Consider the following 12,043-nt stretch of genomic DNA (forward strand, 5'->3'; position numbering starts at 1 on the left):
TTTATAACTGTGTTTTTGTATAACCACTGCGATCCAGGCCACACAGAAAAAAACATTTGTAATGGTAAACAAATACAAATTCTGTCACTATCTATTTGAATATTGTTATAGCATGGTATATTACCACAACAATACAATATCATACAAAATCTGCTGTATCTGGGGTGAGACGGCATGAAAACATCCACACCTCCCCATATGTTTGTGGTCGATAGATCTTTGGATGACATCAGACTGTTGACAACTAGCATGTAAGCCCTAGGGTCGTACGGTATTACATGAAAGGTTTACTTACAGAAAGTCCCAAAGATTATGTACTTCTGCTATGCAGGTTTCGGTTGTAAAATTAACTTGGGCCAGTCAAGAACTTGCAATGAATGTGTGTTTGAGGTCAGTTTCTGGTATGTTGAATCGGTGTTCAGTGAGCTTGGAGGCATTTGTTTTGACATCAGATGATGTTTCTGTGCATTGTAGAATTCATTCTGCTTTTGCCATTAGCAGTTTCAGGTCAGGTAGCCTTGCCATCTGTTTTTTTTTTTTAATGCTTTGCAGACTGTAGTTAGGCTGGGCAAAGTCTTCTGTGGGAAGCTACTGGGTGACACATCCATGCCTACGTCCTGGAGGTATCTCCTCCTACCTCCACCTACGTCCTGGAGGCATCTCCTCCTACCTCCACCTACGTCATGGAGGCATCTCCTCCTACCTCCACCTACGTCCTGGAGTGTGTGGAGGCGGTTGTTGTTCGTTGTTATCGTGAGCATTCCTCAGTCATCCACTGAGGAGATCTTACCTGGCTGTTGCCATTTCTAAACAGTGAAAACACCATGTAGACCAACACCCTCTAACAAAAGGTACATCATGGTCAATCATTTGATTTCCGAACCAAATTTGTACTAAAGGATTGTGGGAAAGGATTCCAGGTTGTAATAAGATGTAATAATGAAAACCAATCTCTTTTAATGTAATACTCCTAGACTAATGTAATCCACATGGGTAAACGTGTCAAATGACAAGAAATTTGCATGGAAGCTAAAGCGTTCTCTCAGTTGCCAAGGAGTGGATACTTAAAATGTTCCTTCAGGCCCAGTCACAACCATGGTAAATGTCATTGCACCATATTTATGTCTGTCTTTTAGACTTTCTGGGGTGTGGTACTTAACGAAAAAGTCATTGCTGGCAAACAAAACCTTACAGTTTACATACATTTAATGAAAACATATACATGTAGCCGAAACCAACAGAAGTGTGTGCGTGTTTGTGTCAGTGCTGTAGTCTATTGGTGTGTGTGCCTGTTTGTGTCAGTGGTATTGTATATTGGCTTGTGTGTGTGTGTGTGTGTGTGTGTGTGTGTTGCTGGCTTTCAGCCATGGCAGTGTTTATTTTAATTTTAACTATCTAATCATTACAATCTCTGAGAGGTTCATAGTTCTGTCATTCACAGCGGTATGAAGTAGTATCATATGGACATAATTTATAATTGATTATGATTGTTTACTGCCTTCAGTCTTCCACACAATACCCCCATAATGACAAAGCCCAAAACACTCATTTCAAGATTTATTGAACATTTTAAATCTTATGTGTGTAGGAATTCAGACCCTATTATTCAGTACTTTGGAGAAGAGCTGCATTTAGGGGCAATCACAGCTTGGAGCATCTACCAGCTTTTCCCACCTGAATTTGGGCAGTTTCTCCCATTCCTCCTTGTAGATCCGACTGTCAGATGGGATCTTCGGGTCTCCCCCCAGATATAGCAGTGATGTTCAGGTCCGGGCTCTGACTGGGCCCAAGACATTCAAGGGGAGTGTCTGTGTAATGTGATCTACAGGTCTCCCCACAGATGTTCAGGTCTCCACACAGATGTTCCCCAAAGACATTCATTACTTGTCCTGAAGCCACAGCAGTGTTTGCTTTGTGCTTTGGTTTTCTTCAAGGTCCTCTGTATGTTGCCCAGTTCATCCGTCCCCCAGTCCTGACCAGTTTCCCAGTCCCTGCCAGTGAGAAGCATCCCGAAAGCTTGTACCTTTGTTTTCACCAGATGTAGTGTTCAGCATTCAGGCCTACTAGTTTGATTTTGTCCACACCAGACCACAAGATCTATTTCCTAATGCTCTCAGAGTCCTTAGGGCAGAATGTCATATGCTTTTTACTCATAAATTGGCACAAATGTTTAGAAATGTGTTTTCACTTTGTCAGTATGGTGTATTGTCTGTAGATGAATGGCAAATACATATATTTAATAAAGCATGAATTAAATCTACAACACAAAGTGGTGGAGTAGGTGTCTGAATGCCTTCGCATTACTTAAACCATAAACATTTAACGGTCACAGATTTTGTTGTGTAACATATTTTATATAATACTTAAGAGTGGTGGTCAACTTTTGTGTCAATCGGTAAAGAGAAAACACAAATTTGTTTGAGACAAAGGGCAAAGACGTAGTATACCACTGCTGCTTCTACTAATTCCACATCTACTTGGATGATACAATGTGGACACTCCAGGGTTAGCATCTCTAGGTAAACTAAAGCAACATTACACAGCTTCCTTATGATATTGCCTTACAAAGGTCAAAGTTCATCATCCTTCAAGTGATACTCAACAACACTAAAGTCAAATAAGACTCCAGCCACTTAGCCGAGACCACGCAGAGTCCCCTGCTCAACATGGTCTTGTCGAGCCAGACCGCACATCCATGGCGCCGAGATTTTCCTCAGTACATCGTCTTTTCCTGCCTTTCTCCAGTAACTTCGATGGGCACAAACAAGCAGTTGTGTTACCGCCTGATTTGTATTAGTTTGGCTCATAGCAACGACTCGCGGCGGGCGTGATATAGTCAACCACTGTTGTCTTCAGTCCACCACGCGCCGACACACACACACACACACCTACACACACACCCACAGTAGCTCTCTTCCCGCCCCCAACTAGCAGGTGATTTCGTACACCTCCGTGTCTTGCTTGTCCTTGGGCTGGGAGCACAGCCCACAGGAGGGGCACTGGGGCCGAATCCTGAAGCTGAGCAGCAGCGCCGCCCCCCCGAGCACCTGCACAAACCCCCCCACCCAGCCGAAGTAGAGTGACCCGGCCGGGTGCAGGCTCAGCCGGGGCAGCCTGTGGGGAGTCCAGCGCGGTGGCGCCTGCCCCAGCGCCCCCAGGCCGTGCGTGTAAACCCCCACGGCAGTCAGGCTCAGCAGGCCGGACAGCGCCACCAGCGCACCCCCGGCTGCAGCCACGCCCCTCAGGGGCAGGTCAGTCCAGCAGCGCACGCCCACGCTGGCCAGCACGATGCCGGCGCCGCACAGGAACAGGGAGCTGAGCACCAGGCCCTGCGACAGCCGTACCCGCGGGTCTCCCTGGTAGGCCCCCGCCACGGGCCAGCACTGCTTCAGCTCCGACTGCGCCACCTGCAGGCAGCTCTCCCACAGGCCGTCGGAGCGCAGGAGCACGAGGGGCTCGGCGCCGGCCACGCCCGTCAGCCGGGTCTGCCCCTCCCGCCACTGGGGCGTGATGGCCGCCACAAAGACCAGCACCAGGCCCAGCGGGGCGAACACGATGCCCGTAACCATGGAGCCCGGGGTCTGCATGCTGCTGGGTACTGTAGTTTCGGCTTTCCGGTGGCAAAAGGAGGTGATACCTGTTGAATTGGGCTTTAGTGGAACCCCTGGGGAATGTAGTTCAGGGGGGACTCCTGTGTAAGGTGGTTTAGGTGGGCCGTCAGGCTAATGTAGTCACCCTCACGGTGATGGCCGATGTAGGTGGTCCTTGTTCACAGGCAGGAGGGATGTGGGACCTGGGAAGATGGTCAAGCCTGTCAGTCAGACTGTAGATATCGGTCACACCTTGAGGGATGATGCCGCCATGCTACAAGAAGGTGAGAGGAGACACGTTACCTCACCAAGGACAACACTGACTCGACTGACCTGATTTGGTCGATGTTCTGAATTATAATCCCCAGGCCTGAGATGTTCCTACTCTGCTGTTGTAACTGTCTACGTGATTGATCTAGATTCAATATTGACATTTTTGTCATTCAGCAGAGTGGTTCCTAGACTTGTCCTCTGGGACCCAAACGGTTTGCAACTGTTGCTCATTCCACTCAGGTGTTCACACTCCGGAAGAGAGAAAATACATGGACCGACTGGATGTCCCAAAGGAGAGGTTTCAGAACTACTGATTTAGACCACAGTCATTTACAGGAGCATTTGTGGTTAATTGCGTTTCTCATTTTGTCAGCTCCGTTATTTCAACAAGCAACCTTCACTGCCTCAGTGTTGTCACCACTAGGCAATCTACTTTGAGCATTGGGTTCCTGTGTTCTTAATTTGGTTTGGTTAACACCTTCCAATCCTCACTAGGCTGACAAAGACAGATAGTGAGACAGAAAGACAGAGGTCTTGAAGAGGTTAGGAGAATTGAGGTGTCCCTCTATTGCTAAGATAGAACTGACCTGGCCAGATCCACAGCCACTTCATGACTTCTGAAGTCACATTAGTCAACCGGTGTGTGTGTCTTTGTGTGTGTGTTTATGTGTTTATGTGTGTGTGGTTGTGTGTGGTTGTGTGTGTGTGTGTTTATGTGTGTGTGTGTGTGTCTTGTTTGGTAGGGATAGTGAAGAATGAGAGTTGTGACCTTGAGGCCGTGATGTAATTTGGTTGTTCCCCTCTCTGAATGCTGAATGCCTTGATCAGTGACAAGAATGCTCAGCAGGCATACTGACACACACACACACCCATACTTACTGACACACACACATACTGACACACACACACACACACACATACTGACACACACACACCCATACTTACTGACACACACACATACTGACACACACATACTGACACATCCACATACATACTGACACACCAACATACTTACTGACACACCCACCTACATACTGACACACCCACATACATACTGAAACACACACCCACATACATACTGACACACCCACATACATAGTGAGACACCCACCTACATACTGACACACCCACATACATACTGACACACCCACATACATACTGACACACCCACATACATACTGACACACCCACATACATACTGACACATCCACATACATACTGACACACCCACATACATACTGACACATCCACATACATACTGACACACCCACCTACATACTGACACATCCACATACATACTGACACACCCACATACATACTGACACACCCACATACATACTCAATCAAATGTATTTATAAAGCCCTTTTTACAACAGCAGTTGTCACAAAGTGCTTTACAGAGACACCCGGCCCCCTTGTACAAGCATATGATGCATCAGGCTGAATAACAAACACACAGTACGTGTTCAGAGATGCTGTAGCCAAAAACCGTACTGGCATAAAATAAATAATGAAAACAAGCATGTACTTTTGCTCAGCTCCATTTAGTTCCTTAGAATTCTCAGTGTTCCTTTTCTCTTTTTGGCGCCAAATGAACAACCGCGCAGCTCTTTGACGCCTGCTCCCAACAGAGCGGCCCTCTTTGTTGCTCTAAGGTGAAATAAACAGCAACTTGATGCTTTGTCGCTCAATGGAATTGAACATGTGTGATTTGGTCCTTTTGACGTGTGAAGTTACAGAACGTGTCAGTTAAACAATATTTGCATTGTGCATGTCAGCATCTATGTGGCGACTCCCACAGAAATACAACTACTAGAAGGAAAGCGCTCCTTTATTCAGGACAATCAGGCCTTAATATGTACAGTAAGGCTGTAATGACTGGGGCAGATGCTAAGCTGTAATAGCAGGGGCAGATGCTAAGCTGTAATAGCAGGGGCAGATGCTAAACTGTAACAGCAGGGGCAGATGCTTAGCTGTAACAGCAGGGGCAGATGCTAAGCTGGGGCACATGCTAAGCTGTAATAGCAGGGGCAGATGCTAAGCTGTAATAGCAGGGGCAGATGCTATGCTGGGGCAGATGCTAAGCTGTATTAGCAGGGGCAGATGCTAAACTGTAATAGCAGGGGAAGATGCCAAGCTGTAATAGAAGGGGCAGTTGCACATGCTACCCTGCTCCTTCGATCTGCATTGATTGCAAATTCAGAATGCCATTGAGAATTGCCACAACTATTTAATACTTTTTTTTATTCTGCACTCCTCAATTTTCAGACACAAACTGCCTTTCGTTGTACTGTACGTGTACATGTTCAATGACAATAAAGTTAAATCTAATCTAAGAAACACATCCTGGTCTGTACCTCTTTAATCATTCCTCCGCCTGTCTGTGTGTGTCTGTGTGTGTGATTCTGGTGTTTCTATACAGGGAGACACAGTAAAAGATCCCCTCATCACCACAAAAGTAAAGGCTAATTCTGACAGAGGTTAAGGGGGAAACTAACACTTGGGGACTGTTTTGGAATTGATCTTAGTTTAAGAATTCAGTACAGGTAAGGTTTCAGTTCAGGCCTTTTGTTTAGGTTAAGTTTAGTCAAAAGGGTTAAGTTACTGGGGTTAAACTTAGGGTTAGGGGATCAGGAATACATTTCGTGTTCCCCAGAAGAATGGAAAAACAAATGTGTGTGTGACATCTTCATCCCCACTAGTGTGAAATGACATCTCACCTTGTGTATCTCTCAATCCTTTAGTCCGAGCGTGGGTCCGAATGTGGGTCAGAATAACGGGGGACTGTCTTTCCTGGGAACACTGGCTGCTGGCTGATCCGTGGGTTTGGATGCAGGGGGACGAGATCCCTCTGAAACAGGAGATTTTCCGTTGCCTTGATATTTTAGATTTCGTGGTGATTCAGACTAGTGGGGTTACAATAGATTAGTCGTCTAAACAAAAAACTCAAATGACAATGAGGAAAGGCCTTCATCCCTCAGTATATAGTAGAACTACCTTTGACAGCGGTTGCAGCTTTGAGTATTATTGGGTTGATCTCCTGATCTCAAAATGTTCAACAAAATCTGTGAGCCAGTTGCTGAACCACATTTACATGTCTTGCCAATGATCTTCATGTGTTCTTTTGGTCATTGATGTAACAACAAATGTTGAGACACATTCAATGCAACTCAGTATACACTAGATATGGCCTTGGGTTTTTTAGTTATTGTCCTGTTGAACAATGTGTTTGTCCTTAGCGTCTAGTGGAATACAGACGGGAACAGATGTTGACTGTTTAGCTGCAATCTGTTTTTGTTTTCATCCTGAAATCCCCAGTGAGTGCAGGACGTTGTCACTCTGCTATTGGGTTGCTCTGATGCTGATGCTTTCATCCTGAAATCCCCAGTGGGTGCAGGACGTTGTCACTCTGCTATTGGGTTGCTCTGATGCTGACGCTTGTGCAATAGTTAACTGCGTGCGATGGTAAACTACGCTCAGCTTAAAAAAAACGTATTTCACCAAAACATTCTGGTTTTCTGTTGCGGCGCATTACAACTGTCATTACAATAAGAGGGAAACCCTAAATCCCTCGTGTCCTTGCTACTGCAGATCATCATATTTTGTTTCAAATATTTTCTTTTTACTCTGTAAACATTTACTCTGTCCAAATCACATTGTGGCTAAAATATCTATAAATGACATTGTGACATAGAGGGTTTTTATGGGTAGGTCAGTGACAACTAAACATCTTGTTTTTTTTAAGATATTGTAGGTAGCTTTAGGATATGATGTTTAGATGTTTTATATTTATATACAGTGGTCAAAGACAGATTAAATTTGAACAGCCTCAGAACAGGTACATACTGAATATAGATACTGAATATAAATACATACTGAATATAGATAACTAGCACATGGAAAAAAATTCCTCTGGCTTTGTCACTTTCATTTATCTTTGGTCCTTAACTGTCACAGAATGACCAATGATTAAGGTTCCTGATAACTTAAAGGTTCTTCCTGAAATCTTAGTTGGGGGATTCTGTATTTCCTCCAAACTCTCATTCGATTTTGGGATGCTTTAAAACCAGGATTTTCAGAATGCCCTAGAAATCCTGGGAAAGCTAGAGAAATCTTGCAATCATGGAGGATATTCCACAAATGTTCCCCATGCAGTATGGCTGCTTCTGACCTACATTACACTTTCCTCAAGACAAGTAAAAACAAATTATCAAGCTTAAAATATTGTTTGACATGATACAAAGTCAATCATTTTGTATCATGGAAAATTCCCAGACTCTTTAATTGAATGTAAATGAATGACCTCGGTCAGACTGCTGTCCAAAGATCAGAATTTGACTGCCTGTGTAACTGTGGCCGAAAACACTGAGCAACAGGAACGTTCTACGTTAGTGTTGTCATAGCAACTATGAGAACAATAATCACGCGAAACAATTAGAAATATAATAAACGACTGAACTGAAAGATTGCGACCCAATTCTCTCTCTAAGCGCGCGTTGTTTCTCTTCAATTCGGCGATGTGATTTACAAACAGACCAACCGCTACACCGAGGCCCTTCGTCATTTTGACACTGATAGCCTTGTCTAAGGACACACTTACCATTCAGATGAGGTAGTGGCTCTGCGTCTGGTCTGCTCCTATTCCTCTGTCCATCTGCGCGACTTACTTGCTCCCTCTCTTCCAGGATCCATCTCTCTCTCTCTCTCTCTCTCTCTCCTCCCCTGTTTCTCTCCTCTCGATCTCGAGCCACAGGAGGATTGGTCTGTTCGATCTCTGAACGTGCTTTTAGCTCGTATAACGCTCCATCTCCTGTTCTTTTTCTGTCTCTTTTAATCTTCTTCTTTCTCTCCCTCGCTCTTTACCTCCAAGATGTACAGACACTCTCAGGCTCTCTTTTTCGTGTCCAACATTACTCCCGTTTGTTCTCTCTCTCTCCTTCTCCATCTCTCCCTAACTCTCCCTTGCTCTCTCCCTTGCTCTTTCTCTCCCTCTCTTTCCTCTTTGCCATTGGAAGATGGAATGCACAAATGCTATACGTGTGCTGCTTGGCAGACAGGTTGTCCACTCTGGAAGCAGCTTGCACACTGGACTTTAACGTTAAGGGAATGAGCAGATAAAGTTTATTTTCTTTTTTTTTACATATTTTTTAGATCTGCCATGTTCGAGCAGACATAATCTGTAAACCATCTATATTAGCATCATTTCAGCTCCGTTTTTATAACGTCTGTGCTGTACTCCCCATACAACCACGTCAGACAGACACAACCTCTGCCAACAAAACAAAAACTATCGTGGACTGCGATCCGCAGTAGGCACCCCCACCCCGGGACAGTTTTATGAGGCTGTGGATCGGTGGCATGCCTGACTCAAGGGGCAACATTAGTCTGCATAAATAAGGCCATACCTTGTTCACTGGGGCATCACAGGCCTGCAGAGCAGTGTTCTTCCTCATTAATTTATTAAAACTAATTAATTGTCACATTTTCTTCTTTATTCATCACACTGTGGTTGAGTGTGCGACCTACTTATGTACTGTATACAGGGTGGCTAGGTTACTTTTTAAATGTAATCCATTACAGTTACAAGTTACCTGTCCACATTTGTAATCAGTAACGTAACTTTTTGATTAATCAAAGTCATCTGATTTACTTTTAGACTACTTTCATATTAAGAGGCATTAGAAAACAAATAGGAATAGCCTATAACCAACTGTACACCTTTTGCGGGATCAATCAATGTTAGAGTTTACATAGCTGGCCAAAAACGGAATTTGCATTTTACCTTATGGGTTGTGGAGGCTACAGTGCCTTTGGAAATGGGTTTCTAAACCATTGCTTTTTACTTCAATATGATTGGGCTACATCTCTACATTACACAATAAAGGTCTGTCAGATATTCAGTCATTCCAATTAATCCAATAAACCTTGATCTCCCAGAATCTGACTTTTTATCTGAACACAAACCCAAAATCTATATGCTTAAGCCTGTTCTGTTATTTGTGTTTTATTCATGTTTTTAATTGCTTCAAAACATTGTTGAAAAATAAATGGCAATTACTCAAAAAGGGTACTGACATTGTTGTACATAAATATTTTAATACATTTGCGCATAAACTAAATCTGCAGTAGTCTGATGATTTGCTCCACAACCAATCCCCGGCACGCAAATGCACGTTTGCAATCGTGAACACCCGCATAGAAATAAGATTTATCCACCTTTGCGCTCATGACCTTCTGAGGCACACAACTGAGGCACGCAATTCATATTTTGGTTAAAATAACGATATTTTTATAACATTAAATAATAAACTCAAACATACTATGGCGTGTCATAATTATTTCGCGCGCCTATTCTTTTTCAATTGAAGTAATCCAAAAGTAATAATTTTTTTTCTAAAGTTACATAACTGATTACAGTTACAGTTTTTTAGTACTCTGTTACATGTATAGGATTACTAGTAATCTATTACTCCCCAACTGACTGTATATGGTCTGTGGTCGTCCTTGTAGGTTTTGACCTTGAGTTCGATCTCTGCTTTCCTAACTTTCCTGTCTACTCCGGTACAGCAGGCTTGACAATAACTCGGCAGGATCCCCTAGGAGACTGGTTAGGAGACTGGTTAGGAGACTGGTTAGGAGACTGGTTAGGAGACTGGTTAGGAGACTAGATTTTGTCCACAATCATCACAAATGTCCCAACTGCATGATTTTTCTTAGACTTAGCCACTTTAGCCACTTTGTGTGGGCCTGAAGCACACGGGGGTAGTTTTGTGTAAAGCAGTAAATGGTTAGGGTTACATTAATTTCCAATTAATCAGTTCAGATTTGGGTAGGCCAACTGTGGCATTGGACAAGACTGGTTGCCCCATGAGAAGACTGTCACCAAACCAGATGTGCAGCAGTTCTGAAACAGAGAAGCTAAGACGTGTAATGGATCTGGTGGTGGCTGCCCCCTGGAATGGGATGACCTCCACAATGATGGCACGCAAGAACCCAAAGAAGTTAGCTCCTGTTTGTGACATCTAGCCTGAGCAAGCCAGTTCATACTACCAGATAATATCTTACAACACTGTTTTTACATCATTATTTACTATGTTTTGTTAAGGAGGAAATGTTTTTTTAAGGTTAGCCAGTGCTAGGAAGACAGCCTGAATGTACAAAACACGTGGAATAATGTGTTGTGGGACATTATTTATCCATCTATTTCTAGAATCCGCCTTGTGTCCCGTAATGCCGTTCACAGACACTTCGACCAAAACTCTGTAGAAGGTCTGGTGAATATTTTGACCAACATGGCTTTTAGGCCAATAAGAAATCTGAAAGAGATGGAGATCCAAGGAAGGACTGCAGGGCAGGAAAAAACTGGACCCTGGATACAAGATTAAGTAACTGAGTTCCTGGCACAGTTAACTAGGGGCCTGAAAAAGTTGGAGAGTTGGTGCCTGACAGAGTTAGAAACTTGGTTACTGACCAAGTAGTGGCTTGGCGTCTGACAAAGCCAGAAACTTGGGGCTTGAAAATGCTGGAGATTTGGGACCTGACAAAGCTAGTGACCTTGGGCAAACTAGTTTCACCACTGGGATAGGAGAAGAGCTTTGATGGGCTGAGAAGCCCTGTAGGGATGGCCAGCAGAACAGAAGCGGCCAAATAACAAGCTTGGGTAGGATTGTATGCCTTCAGCATTTTCACTTGGTGCATCATAGGGAACCACCACAGGGTTTGAGTAGATGCAAGCTTCAACTGGAAACCAGTGAGGTGTGCGGAGCAGCAGGATGGACGTGGGATGATTTGGGACAGTTGAACAGCGGACGGGCTGTGGCATTCTAGATCTGTTTCATAAGTGTGATGGCAAACGCAGAGAGCCCTGCCAACAGCGATGTGCCATGGTCCAGAGGTGTGATGACGAATGCTGGGATTATAAAAGCTGCCTGCCGGGTAGGATACAAGCCAAGAGTGTGCAGACCTTGAAGTTGCCAAACCTTGAGACGATTGAGAGGAGGATCTGATTTTACACTTTGTCAAAGGCAGCAGACAGTGAGAGTTATAGGACAATAGAGATGGATGAGGAGAAGGGGACTGTGAAAGTTATAGGACAATGGAGATGGATGAGGAGAAGGGGACTGTGAAAGTTATAGGACAATGGAGATGGATGAGGAGAAGGGGACAGTGAGAGTTATAGG

General features: G+C 44.2%; 1 protein-coding gene across 1 annotated transcript; it reads right to left on the bottom strand.

Annotated features, from left to right (window-relative positions):
* Nucleotides 1-2,608: 2,608 nt before the first annotated feature.
* Nucleotides 2,609-8,828, bottom strand: si:dkey-221l4.11 (claudin-23). Its single transcript, XM_010879562.4, has 3 exons — nucleotides 8,464-8,828; nucleotides 6,584-6,714; nucleotides 2,609-3,864 (listed from the first exon to the last, which is right to left on the bottom strand). The coding sequence occupies exon 3, from the start codon at nucleotides 3,585-3,587 to the stop codon at nucleotides 2,928-2,930; it is 660 nt and encodes a 219-aa protein (XP_010877864.2). The 5' UTR covers nucleotides 3,588-3,864; nucleotides 6,584-6,714; nucleotides 8,464-8,828; the 3' UTR covers nucleotides 2,609-2,927.
* Between the last annotated feature and the right edge of the window lie 3,215 nt (nucleotides 8,829-12,043).

Source organism: Esox lucius, chromosome 15 (assembly GCF_011004845.1).
Source record: "Esox lucius isolate fEsoLuc1 chromosome 15, fEsoLuc1.pri, whole genome shotgun sequence".
Taxonomy (NCBI): Eukaryota; Metazoa; Chordata; class Actinopteri; order Esociformes; family Esocidae; genus Esox; species Esox lucius.